We start from the raw sequence: 12004 nt of genomic DNA, 5'->3' as shown, positions 1-12004 counted from the left end.
TCTTTGAATTGGTAATCTCAGCAGGATAGTGAATAAACCCATATGGATTCAATACAAGATCTAAGCAAGAAAGTAACTACTTAACAAAAGTTCACAGCTAACATTGTTTAATTAATTGGTCACAATAGTCATAGAAAATATATTTTAGGATTTTCAATTTCTATTCGTCACTGAAGTGCATTGAGCCGCAACAAAATGTAAAATGATCTGAAAAGAATTTGAGCTTGTGAATCAGCACCCCTGCCTGTGCATTTTTTTTTAATGAATTCAATATTTGTCAAGTGGCCAACTCAGGAATTTTTGACTTTTTCCTTGTCAGTTAGCCTGATTCACTTTAGCTTTGCTGAATTGAATAGACAGCAGAGTTGAACAGCCTAACGGAAATTACTTGAATTTGACAATGTGCAACATACCAAACATCTTGTCACAACATATAGGGCCCAAGTTTTCACATGATACGCGCCTGATTTTTAGGAGCAACTGGTGGAGAACGGACTATTTTAGAAATCGCAATTCTCCACATTTTTTTTTCTGCAGTTCTAGTCAGGTAGAACAGTTCTAGTTTAGAACAGAATTTTTTCTTCAAAAGGGGGCATGTCTGGCCACTGATGCCTGATTTGAAAGTTTCCACAGTGAAAATGTACTCCAAACTAAAGTAGAATGGCGCCAGTGAAGATTTTTGTAGAACTGAAAAAACCTGTTCTACACATTAAAAAATCAGGCGCAGGTTACAAATTAGGCGTCCGGGGGGGGGAAGGGAACTCATTAAATTCGACAATAAATCCTTATTTATACTTCTACAAATATTATACAAATAAATCCAACCTGAATAAACATTTATAAGCCAAGAAAAGATTAAATAAACCATCTTCCTACCTGTGTGAAAGTGCTTCAGCTAGGGAGAATTCTGCAGCTGTTCGTGCCGCTGAGTGGGAGGGAGAGAGGGGAGGGAGAGAGAGAGAGAGAGAGAGAGAGAGGGGAGGGGAGGGGAGGGAGAGGGAGAGGAGAGAGGGAGAGGGAGGGGAGAGGGGGAGAGGGGGAGAGAGAGGGGAGGGAAGAGCGGGGGGTCGGGGAACAGGGGCGGGTGTCGGGTGGGGGGGGGAGTGGGTGTCGGTTCGGGGGGGAGGGGAGCGGGTGTCGGGTCGGGGGGGGAAGCGGGTGTCGGGTCCGGGGGGGGGGAGCGGGTCTCGGGTCGGGGGGAGCGGGTCTCGGGTCGGGGCGGGGGGGTGGAGCTGGTGTCGGGTTGGGGCAGGGGGGGGGAGCGGGTGTCGGGTCGGGGGGGGTGGGGAGCGGGCCTCGGGTCGGGGGGGGGAGCGGGTCTCGGGTGTCGGGGCGGGGGGGGGCGGGTGTCGGGTCTCGGTCGGGGCGGGGGGGAGCGGGTGTCGGGTCGGGGCGGGGAGCGGGTGTCGGGTCTGGTCGGCGGGGTGGGGGAGGGGAGCGGGTGTCGGGTCGGGTCTGGTCGGCGGGGTGGGGGAGGGGAGCGGGTGTCGGGTCGGGTCTGGTCGGCGGAGGGGTGGGGAAGCGAGTGTTGGGTCTGGTCGGGCGGGGAGCCGGAGCTGGCCGTGGGAGGAGCCTCATTCACGCAGCCCCAGTGACGCCATTGGGCCAGGGCTAGGGGCTGCGTGCTTCGGGCCCCTCCCACACAGTTCGGCGCCTGGTGCTACTACACTTGCGTGCCGACTGTAGCGCGCATGTGCAGAGGTCCCGGCACTGTTTTCAGCGCCGGGACCTGGCTCCGCCCCCCCCACAGCTCGTGCTGGCTGCGCCAAGTGCCACAGGACCTGTAAGTCGGTGGAGAATACCGAGGATTTTTTTAGGCGCCGTTTTAGGGAAACTTGGGCCCATAATCTCATCATGCTCAAGATAATAGGCTGAAGGGAAATGTTTGCATTTCTCCAGACAATTTAATCTGAATCGGCTATGCACCTATGTTTAGGAATAAAACCATACCAAATCAAATTGCTTAGGGAAGTCCTGCTATACAGCTGTAAAGGCTACAGGAGTATTATAATCCTGTGGAACAAAAGTATAGTGCTTTTCAGTAGAATGCATTACCCATTGCACATTCTTTATTTTGCATCGAAGTTCCAGGGTCTAGTTTTGTAATTTTGTTATAAACAAAAGAAATCTTCGTGATGTAATAGAAAGAAAACAAAGACTTATATTTTTATAGCTTTTTTCATGACCTCTGGATGTCCCAAAGCACTTTACAGCCAATAAAATACTGACAAAATGTAGTCACTGTTGTAATAATGTAGGAAACGTTTAGGGATGTCCTGATGCACCGCTGTAAAAGCTACAGGAGTATTATAAATCTATGTAACAACAGTAATGAAAAGTGGCACAGAAAACTGCCAGCCACAATTAAGATGTGGACTCTGAGAGCATCCAAATGGGAAAGCCGAGCAATATTGAATGCTAAATATATTGGTAGGATCTGTGGGAATCGTAAGTCTTCATCCTTACGTCATTTGTTTGATATTATCAAAGTCTTCATCCTTACGTCATTTGTTTGATATTATCAAATAATTTGTTAGCCTTATTTGTGTATATGATGGCAGAAGTTTAATTGCTCAGTCTTGCTACTTTTTAATGCTAAGTTCTAGTCACTTGCTGCCACATTTAAGATCTGACTGAGCTCTGACACATTTCAAGCAAGTCTTTAGTCATTTTCATCTTACTCTTTTCTTCTGTAATATTACCCAGATCTCACTGATGCTCTGTTTGATAGGGAGCACAGGCGGCGAGGAACTTGAATCCCGCATCATTTGAATTGAAAGGAGTGTTTCTTTCTTGCCAATTTTCTTTCCATTTCCTTCCTCACCTGAATGTGATTATTTCTCGCTGGGGCATAGTTCCACAGGTGCTGACTGTTCTTCGGCACCCTGCCGAGCTAAGTAATAGGGTTATTCAGCTGTAATGCCTTCATAGCCAAGCCCAATCCTCTCTTCACCTGATGTTCGCACATGCAGGAGGTTGCTGGATAACCCAAATCTGCTCTCAACATGGAAGCATTGAAACCAGCTCTAGGAGCTGCACTAGACTCCTGGCTGAAATCACATCATTGACCCATAGGGGTAGCCTGTACAGCATAATTAAGGAGAATTCAAGACCTGCAGATAAAAATAAATAACATCGAAAATGAAAAAAATTTGTCACCTCTGACATGTCTGCACACGCCTCAGCTACACCATCAACAACCTAATTTCATGTCCTGCAGAGGCCACCATTTGTTCTCTCTGCGTTTAATGTTCACCGTTCCAATCTATTGAAATAGATGTGATTCAGGATAGTAAGATGCATGTAAAGGTGCACTAGCTTTCAAAACCTCTTGGGCCTTTTTCATTATATCATTTTCCTGTTCAAGGATCTCTGAAATAAATAGGTGATGTAATCTTTTATCTGCATGATTCCAATCTTTTGGTGAGGCAACCTATTAAAATGATAAATTACCCCAGCAAAAAAAATCTGTAAACATTTGGAAATTGATATGGCCATACCAGTCCTAGTTGCTTGTATGGAAGTCCAACTTTGAAAGGAGGCAAAGTGCTGTTTGTCGAAGATAATGCTTCAGAGCGCAACTGCCATTGATGTACAAAGCCAGATAAAATTGTAGCATTTTGTGTTTGCCTACAACAGCTACAAGGAATAAATAAAACATAATTAAGTTTTTTATTGAATAATTTATCTTCAAAACAAAATGATTTTGTGGTGATTCATTACAAGAGCTCCATATGTCAATAAGTGCTGAACTAGTAACTTTATCAGGTCGCACAGCTTTATATTCCCTCTGGTGTGCTGTGCCACGTGTGTGCACTTCACATGTCTGATGCGAACTTTCAGGTCTTTGGTTTTGTGTGCTGACCTTAAAAATGAAAATGGAAAATTAAATATAACTGCTTGATTTTATTTAATTTTCAGGACTATGTGTGGGATGCTTCTCATTACCTGGTGCAGCAGGTTTTCAGCAGCCTGAAAGAGATGTTTACTGGCACCAGGGAGATTCAGGTAATTTCACTAAATACGGTTATGCTGCAGGAGAATTGATGTCTGTATTGCGGTGTGATCCAAGCTTAATCGGTGTCTTCTATTTTTTTTGTTGCAAATGTGCAAAATGCAAATCACCCGTGTGCAGACCTGTACATTAATGATCTGAAACAGCTGCTTTAAAGAATTTGCAGGTCTACTTTTTAAACAAGTCAAAATGATAAAATAAGCAAGTTCTTTACTGTAATGCATGATGCAGCTTGAATGTCACTAGACCAGGAGATACGACAAATGCGATAAATGAATTCAGTTTGTGCCAGACCTCATCATGTGATTGCACTGGAGAGTGTACAGAGGAGATTTACGAGGATGTTGCCTGGACTGGGGAATTTTAGCTATGAGGAAAGATTGGATAGGCTGGGGTTTTCTTTGGAACAGAGGAGGCTGAGGGGAGACCTAATTGAGGTGTATAAAATTATGAGCGGTCTAGATAGAGTGAAGGACCTGTTTTCCTTAGCAGAGGGGTCAATAACCAGGGGGCATAGATTTAAAGTAAATGGTAGGAGGTTTAGAGGAGATTTGAGGAGAAATGTTTTCACCCAGAGGGTGGTGGGGGTCTGGAACTCACTTCCTGAAAGGGTGGCAGAGGCAAAAGCCCTCAAAGCATTTACAAAGTACTTGGATATATACTTGAATTACCTACAGGGTTACGGACCAAGAGCTGGAAAGTGGGATTAGGCTGGATAGCTTTGTCGACCGGCACGGGCATGATGGGCCAAATGGCCTTCTGTGTTGTAAATTTCCATGATTTTCTTTGTGCTCTGCTTTCTAGAATGCGGCTTTTTTGGGACAAGTAGATCACCTTGGCTTTACTACCAGTAGTAAACTTGTCTGTTGGTCCAACACCTGGAACATGTTTTTTAAAATATTTACTGTGGTGTCACTCTCTGGTCTCAAACATACACTCCCCAAACTGTTGATATTGCCTTCAGACAGGCTGCAACTGCCATTCATATTGGGTCCCCGACATTCACCTTCTGCCAACTCAGTCTCTCAGACCCTATGCAAGGCCCGGCAGCTAATTCAGCACAATCCAGGGACCAAAACTGTCTCATCTGCACACTAAACTGTTTACATTCCACCTGATCCATTTGGAGCAAAAATGTTTTAACTGTTTCACAATGTTAACACAAAAATTGACTTCCTCAAGGAAGTTGATTGAGGATGCAGCTGAAGGTCCACGGAGGTGGGAGTTGGCATTTAAACCAAAATACTTATTTATAATGAACATTTTACAAAATTCTTCTTTATAAAGCAGGTCTTAAAATTATTTCTGTTAAGTAGAATGATACATAATTTGCAAGCTGGAAACAATACTGAGTTTTCAGATGATTGAGACCAGAATCACAGTTTTAATATGTGTGAGCTTTTCAAGTTAGGCTACCTATTCTCAGTTTTGGTGCCTAACTTTAAAAACATAGTCCATATTATATGATCATAAATTCAGTCTTGCTCCTTCTGGCTACATATACTTTTAAAGCCTCGAACAGCTTTTGCTTGGTACAAATATCGCTAATGTTTAAGTGAACTACATACTGCAATTAAAATCACTAATACTTTAACGATTTAATTCCAGACTACATGCAGAATCTCTGCAAAAATATATTTGCTTAGTTCTTTTTAATTTAATAAAATTGGCGAATTACCTTCCAGTCTTTGTGAAAGCTGCCATTTTTGTATCAGGAATCCAAACAGCTAGTCTTTCTCAGCATATGTCGCTGCAAAAAAAAATCATAATTCATAAATTGCTATAAAAATGGATTTTGCTGCTTGAAAATGCAGATGGCTAGTATTCCAGGTCTGTCCAGGCATACGGTCTTGAGCTGTATTTATGACTCCATAATCACAGTGATAAGCAAAAGTGCATATTGAAATCCACAAGGAGCAACAAATATTTTATTACCTCAGGAGTTTTACAGTTGATTTCCATCGCAAATTTGTGGTCAGTTGGGTTTTTGTTTTAAAATTTAATAATCATGGGCTACAGTGAATTGTTGCTTCATGACATCTTTTCACTTGAAACATTTTTTTATCTTTAGGACTGGCTGACAGAAAGTGCACGACTAATTGCAAGATCAGGAAGCTCAGTGGAGTGGGTAACACCACTGGGACTTCCAATTGTGCAACCTTACCACCGGACCAGGACTACATTAGTAAGTACTGTACAATGATCTATATCTTGTTGAAAAGCATAATAATTAACTTGCATATCTGGTAAACTGATCTGCCATTCAATTGGATCATACCTGCTCTGTATTTCAACTCCATTTCCCTGCCTTGGTTCCATGTCCCTTAATGCCCTTACCTAACAAAAATCTATCTCAGTTTTGAAATTTTCAATTGACCTCACCTCAACAGCTTTTTAGGGGGAATGTTCCAGATTTCCACTTGTGTGAAGAAGTGCATCCTGATATCGCCCCTGAACCTCAGATATAGCTTTCAGTTTAAGGTTCTGGACTCCACTACCAGAGGAAATGGTTTCTTTCTACCTACCCTATCAAATACTTTAATCATCTTAAACACAATTAGATCACCCCATAGTCTTCTAAGGGAGTGATTGCTTGTGAGGCGTATCAGTCCTTCTGCGCATGCGCACCCGTATGGGGGAGCCTGACGACTGTTTTGGGACTGCGTATGTGCTCTCGGATCAGTCGCGCGTGCACCTAGAGCCGACTGGAGAGGAAACCGGAAGTGGGGCCCACCAAAGCACGTTGCTTTGCTGCTCGGAGTGAGATTATCCACTTTGGTGGCAAATACATGAAGGCAGAATATTATCTGAATGGCGACAAATTAGGAAAAGGGGAGGTGCAACGAGACCTGGGTGTCATGGTACATCAATCATTGAAAGTTGGCATGCAGGTACAGCAGGCGGTGAAGAAGGCAAATGGTATGTTGGCCTTCATAGGTAGGGGATTTGAGTATAGGAGCAGGGAGGTCTTAATGCAGTTGTACAGGGTCTTGGTGAGACCACACCTGGAATATTGTGCTGAGTTTTGGTCTCCTAATCTGAGGAAGTTCTTGCTATTGAGGGAGTACTGCAAAGGTTCACCAGACTGATTCCCGGGATGGCACAACTGACATATGAGGAGAGACTGGATCGATTGGGCCTGTATTCATTGGAGTTTAGAAAGATGAAAGGGAATCTCATAGAAACATATAAAATTCTGATGGGACTGGACAGGTTAGATGCATGAAGACTGTTCCCGATGTTGGTGAAGTCCAGAACCAACGTCTAAGAATAAGGGGTAAGCCAGATTGAACCGAGATGAGGAGAAACTTCTTCACTCAGAGAGTTGTTAACCTGTGGAATTCTCTACTGCAGAGCTGTTAATGCCAGTTCATTGGATATATTCAAGAGGGAGTTAGATATGGCCCTTACGGCTAAAGGGATCAAGGGGTATGGAGAGAAAGCAGGAAAGGGGTACTGAGGTGAATGATCAGCCATGATCTTATTGAATGGTGGTGCGGGCTCAAAGGGCCGAATGGCCTATTCCTGCACCTATTTTCTATGTTTCATACCGATTGAACTGCTGCTCCGGCTGGTTTCCCGTGGGCGTTTTTTTTCTCCTCACCTACGGCTCACTGCTACCACCAAGCTTGAGCGGTAGTGGTTTTTCCAGTGTTCCCCGTCGGCGGTCCGCTCCCCAGCGGTATTTCGAAACCGCCGGCAGAACAGATTCATCAAACTCGCACCGATGTATACCACCAAAAAATACGAATACAGGGGTACCACCAAAAACCCCGGCGGATATGCTGGCCAAATTCCTGCCCAAAGTCTTTTATATTACCAGCCAAGGACAACTATAATTACAATTGCAGAACACTGGGTAGCAGAGGATCCTCACAAAGCTAACTACAGCTCTACTTTGTGCATTCTACCATATCACCATTCTCAGATGATTTGCATCTTCCTTAGCCATACTGTACAATCACAGCAGCACACGAAACTCTGTAGCCTGCCTGTCTGACAATGACGGGATCAAATTACTCATTGCAGAGAACTTAAATTACTCTGCAGCAGACAGGATCAAATTACACATTCCAGACAAACTTGCAAACTTGCAGCCATCTTCTAAATCCAATGGAATACAAGCCTATTCTGTGCAACCTATCCTCACAATTTAACCCTTGAGTAGGGGTGCTGATCTAAATCAAATTCCATTTTTATTGAATGGGATTTTCGCTTTTGTTTTGGGGATCAAATTCTGTCCTTTTTGTCCATGAAAACTGTAAATCAGCTTGGGGAATGCCACAAGTACAGCTGCAGTATGTTTTTAAATAATGGATGACTGCATAATTCTGGGAAATTAATGATTGACCGGTCAATAGCTCTCAACCTTCACGTTGATCTGCTCTTCTCCATTCATCAAAATAGTCCATTCTTACTGTACAGTCATAGATTCCGCTGCTGTTTGAACCACTAACAAGGTTTTCTGATGCTTTGAAGTTTTCAACAATGTTTATCCATTTTCAAATTGTGGTGGACAACTCTCCATTGCAGCATTAACACCGAAGGCACACACACGTCACTGTGTCTCATGACCCTATCATCAGTCAAGATCCAACATTCAGCAAGTCAGATAGATTTTAAACTGATTGGATCAGATGGATCCATTAATTGAAAATATTAAATGTATTTGTAATTCAATAGATATTGGGCCCAAATCGTATTAGCAATCTCTCATGTACTATGTAAGATAGAGGTGATCCAAAATCCGGCTGCCCATGTCCTAACTCGCACCAAATCCCGTTCACCCATCATCATCATCATCATCATCATCATCATCATCATCATATCATAATCATATCATAATCATATCATATCATATATCATCATCATATCATCATCATATCATCATCATCATCACATCATCATCATCACATCATCATCATCATCACATCATCATCATCACATCATCATCATCACATCATCATCATCACATCATCATCATCATCACATCATCATCATCATCACATCATCATCATCACATCATCATCATCATCACATCATCATCATCATCATCACATCATCATCATCACATCATCATCATCATCACATCATCATCATCATCATATCATCACCATCATCACCATCATCATCATCATCCCATCATCATCATCACCATCATCATCATCATCATCACATCATCATCATCACATCATCATCATCACATCATCATCATCACATCATCATCATCATCACATCATCATCATCACATCATCATCACATCATCATCATCACATCATCATCACATCATCATCATCTCATCATCATCACATCATCATCATCACATCATCATCATCATCATCATCATCACATCATCATCATCACATCATCATCATCATCATCACATCATCATCATCACATCATCATCATCACATCATCATCATCCCCTCGGAATAGAGGAAGACTTGCTTCCACTCTGGGACAGACAGTGGTTGAAGGGAAGGGTGGACGAGGAGCCTGGTTTGCCACACACTCCTTCCGTTGTCTGCGCTTGATTTCTGCAAGCTCTTGACGACGATACTCGAGGAGCTCGGCGCCCTCCCGGATTCACTTCCTCCACTTAGGGTGGTCTTTGGCCATGAACTCCCAGGTGTCAGTGGGGATGTCACACTTTATCAGGGAGGCTTTGAGGGTGTCCTTTTTAACGTTTCGTTCGTTTGCCGTGGACAAGTGCCACGTAGAGTGCTTGCTTTGGGAGTCTCGTGTCTGGCATGCGAACTATGTGGCCTGTCCAGCGGAGCTGATCAAGTGTGGTCAGTGCTTCAATACAGGGGATGTTGGCCTGGACAAGGACGCTAATGTTGGTGTGTCTGTCCTCCCAGGGGATTTGTAGGATCTTGCTCCCGGTTAAGCAACGTCTCAATATCAAAATTCTAATCATGCTTTCAAATCCCTCCATGGCCTCGCCCCACCCTATCTCTGGATATCTCCTCCAGCCCCACAACCCCCCGAGATGTCTCTTGAGCATTCCCTGATTATAATCGCTCAACCATTGGTGGCCGTGCCTTCTGTTGCTTCTGCCCTAATCTCTGGAATTCCCTGCCTAAACCTCTCTACCTCTCCTCCTTTAAGATGCTCCTTAAAACCTATCTCTTTGACCAAGCTTTTGGTCACCTGCCCTAATTTCTCCTTATGCGGCTCGGTGTCAAATTTTTTGTCTCATAATACTCCTGTGAAGCGCCTTGGGACGTTTCACTACGTTAAAGGTGCTATATAAATATATGTTGTTACATGTGAATTTGCTTCTGAATTTGAAGTTTCCAATGAGCAAAAACAGAATTTCTCGTGGGGAAGATTATCATTCTGTTCACAAAGTATGTGGCTGTTGTTAACGTGAAGAGAATGTCTTTTACACACATTACTTCTCTTCAGTGGCTTGGACATAATATGATTACAATAAAATTCTAATCATGCTTTCAAATCCCTCCATGGCCTCGTCCCTCTCTATCTCTGTAATCTCCTCCAACCCCGCAATCCCCCCGAGATGTCTCTTGAGCATTCCCTGATTATAATCACTCAACCATTGGTGGCCGTGCCTTCTGTTGCCTAGGCCCTAAGCTCTGGAATTCCCTGCCTAAATCTCTCCGCCTCTCTACCTCTCTCTCCTTTAAGACGCTCCTTAAAACCTACCTTTTTGACCTTGAGAACTAGAGAAGAACAGCTGGTCTCAGTCAGACTGATATTTTTCCAGTGTGTCGCAGCTGAACAATTGCCTAGAATCACCACCTCTGATAACCTGGATCATTTTAATCAGTTAGCAATTTGCAAAATTAATTGTAGACCACCAAAATAATGACTCATTTTTCTCCCCTTTGTATGGTACATATTAGAGAAAAATAAACCAGATCTAAACCAGTAGGTTTTAATTCCACCACAATGTTGTACAAAAGTAAATTTGCATTGTACTTAGTGTTCAATTATAGTTACAATTTGCAGTATCAAACTCTGTTGTGTGGGTTGATACTTTAACATTGTACTTTTTTTCTAAAGCCATTGCGCTGGAAGAGCTGGAACTTAATTGGTTACTTTATCCATGAGTCATCTCAGTAACGTTAAAGACCACACAAGAGAAAATTTGCCATCTGGGATGGTGAGAAAGTGCCACCTATCCCATGGATACACCTATGACTCCATTCCAAATCCTGAAATCAGAATCGTAAGTGTTATGGAGGCAGGCACCCACATCGATTCTGGCCCTACTCAGGCGCTTGCCTTGGAAGGAAATAGGAGCGGAGGGATTTTGTTACAGTGCCAAAGATCTTCAAAATATAGTTGTATTGCTGACTTTTCAAATATGTCTCATTCCCAACACCAGTTGATTGATTGTAGTAAGAGAAGTGGATTTTTAAGTTATACTGGACCCCACCTCTGCCAGGATCAAGTCTTGGCATACTTTAACCTCTGCCTGAACAATTGGACACAGACAAGGCCTCACTTCAATGCCATCTCACCCAAATAGCAGCATCTCTACTAATATTACACTCCCCCAATACTGCACTGAAGTGACAACTAGATTATGGGGCTCAAATCTGCATCTTTGAATTTCTTAAGTAGATTTAAACCAACCTTAATAATTGTCCCTTACTCTCCAAGTACCTCATGTAGTTTGCATGCCTGACTTCTTCATTAAAGCTAAATGTTAGCAGTGTTTTGACCTAACTTTGACTCACAGCTTTCTCTCCTCCTCTGAGTTCCTTTAGAAGAAAGAGGTTTGTTCAGAGCATCAATGCGTAGGACCATGTATATATAAACATACAGTACTTGAACTTGTCACCTCAAAAATGTAAATCAATTTAACATTAGATTTCCTTTCTCCAGACTCTTCATTATCATGTTGCAATCTTTCCATATTATTCAGAATGCTGAGTTTGTATTATCGAAAAAACAGGCTCAAATCTTATTGCTGACATGAAATAAGGAAAGGGAAAAAAAGTAAGGGTACTTTAGAAA

General features: G+C 42.9%; 1 protein-coding gene across 4 annotated transcripts in view; it reads left to right on the top strand.

Annotated features, from left to right (window-relative positions):
* polrmt (polymerase (RNA) mitochondrial (DNA directed)) overlaps window positions 1-12004 on the top strand; it is a 137621-nt gene that overhangs the window by 73266 nt on the left and 52351 nt on the right. For all 4 annotated transcript variants that reach the window (XM_070859707.1, XM_070859706.1, XM_070859709.1 and 1 more), the window contains 2 exons: window positions 3922-4008; window positions 6087-6200. In XM_070859707.1, the coding sequence (XP_070715808.1) occupies window positions 3922-4008; window positions 6087-6200 (201 nt within the window). The remainder of the gene's footprint in view (window positions 1-3921; window positions 4009-6086; window positions 6201-12004) is intronic.

Source organism: Pristiophorus japonicus, chromosome 18 (genome assembly GCF_044704955.1).
Source record: "Pristiophorus japonicus isolate sPriJap1 chromosome 18, sPriJap1.hap1, whole genome shotgun sequence".
In the NCBI taxonomy this organism is placed as follows: Eukaryota; Metazoa; Chordata; class Chondrichthyes; family Pristiophoridae; genus Pristiophorus; species Pristiophorus japonicus.
Note: the sequence above shows the minus strand (reverse complement) of the source record. Positions and strands in the feature narration are given on the sequence as shown.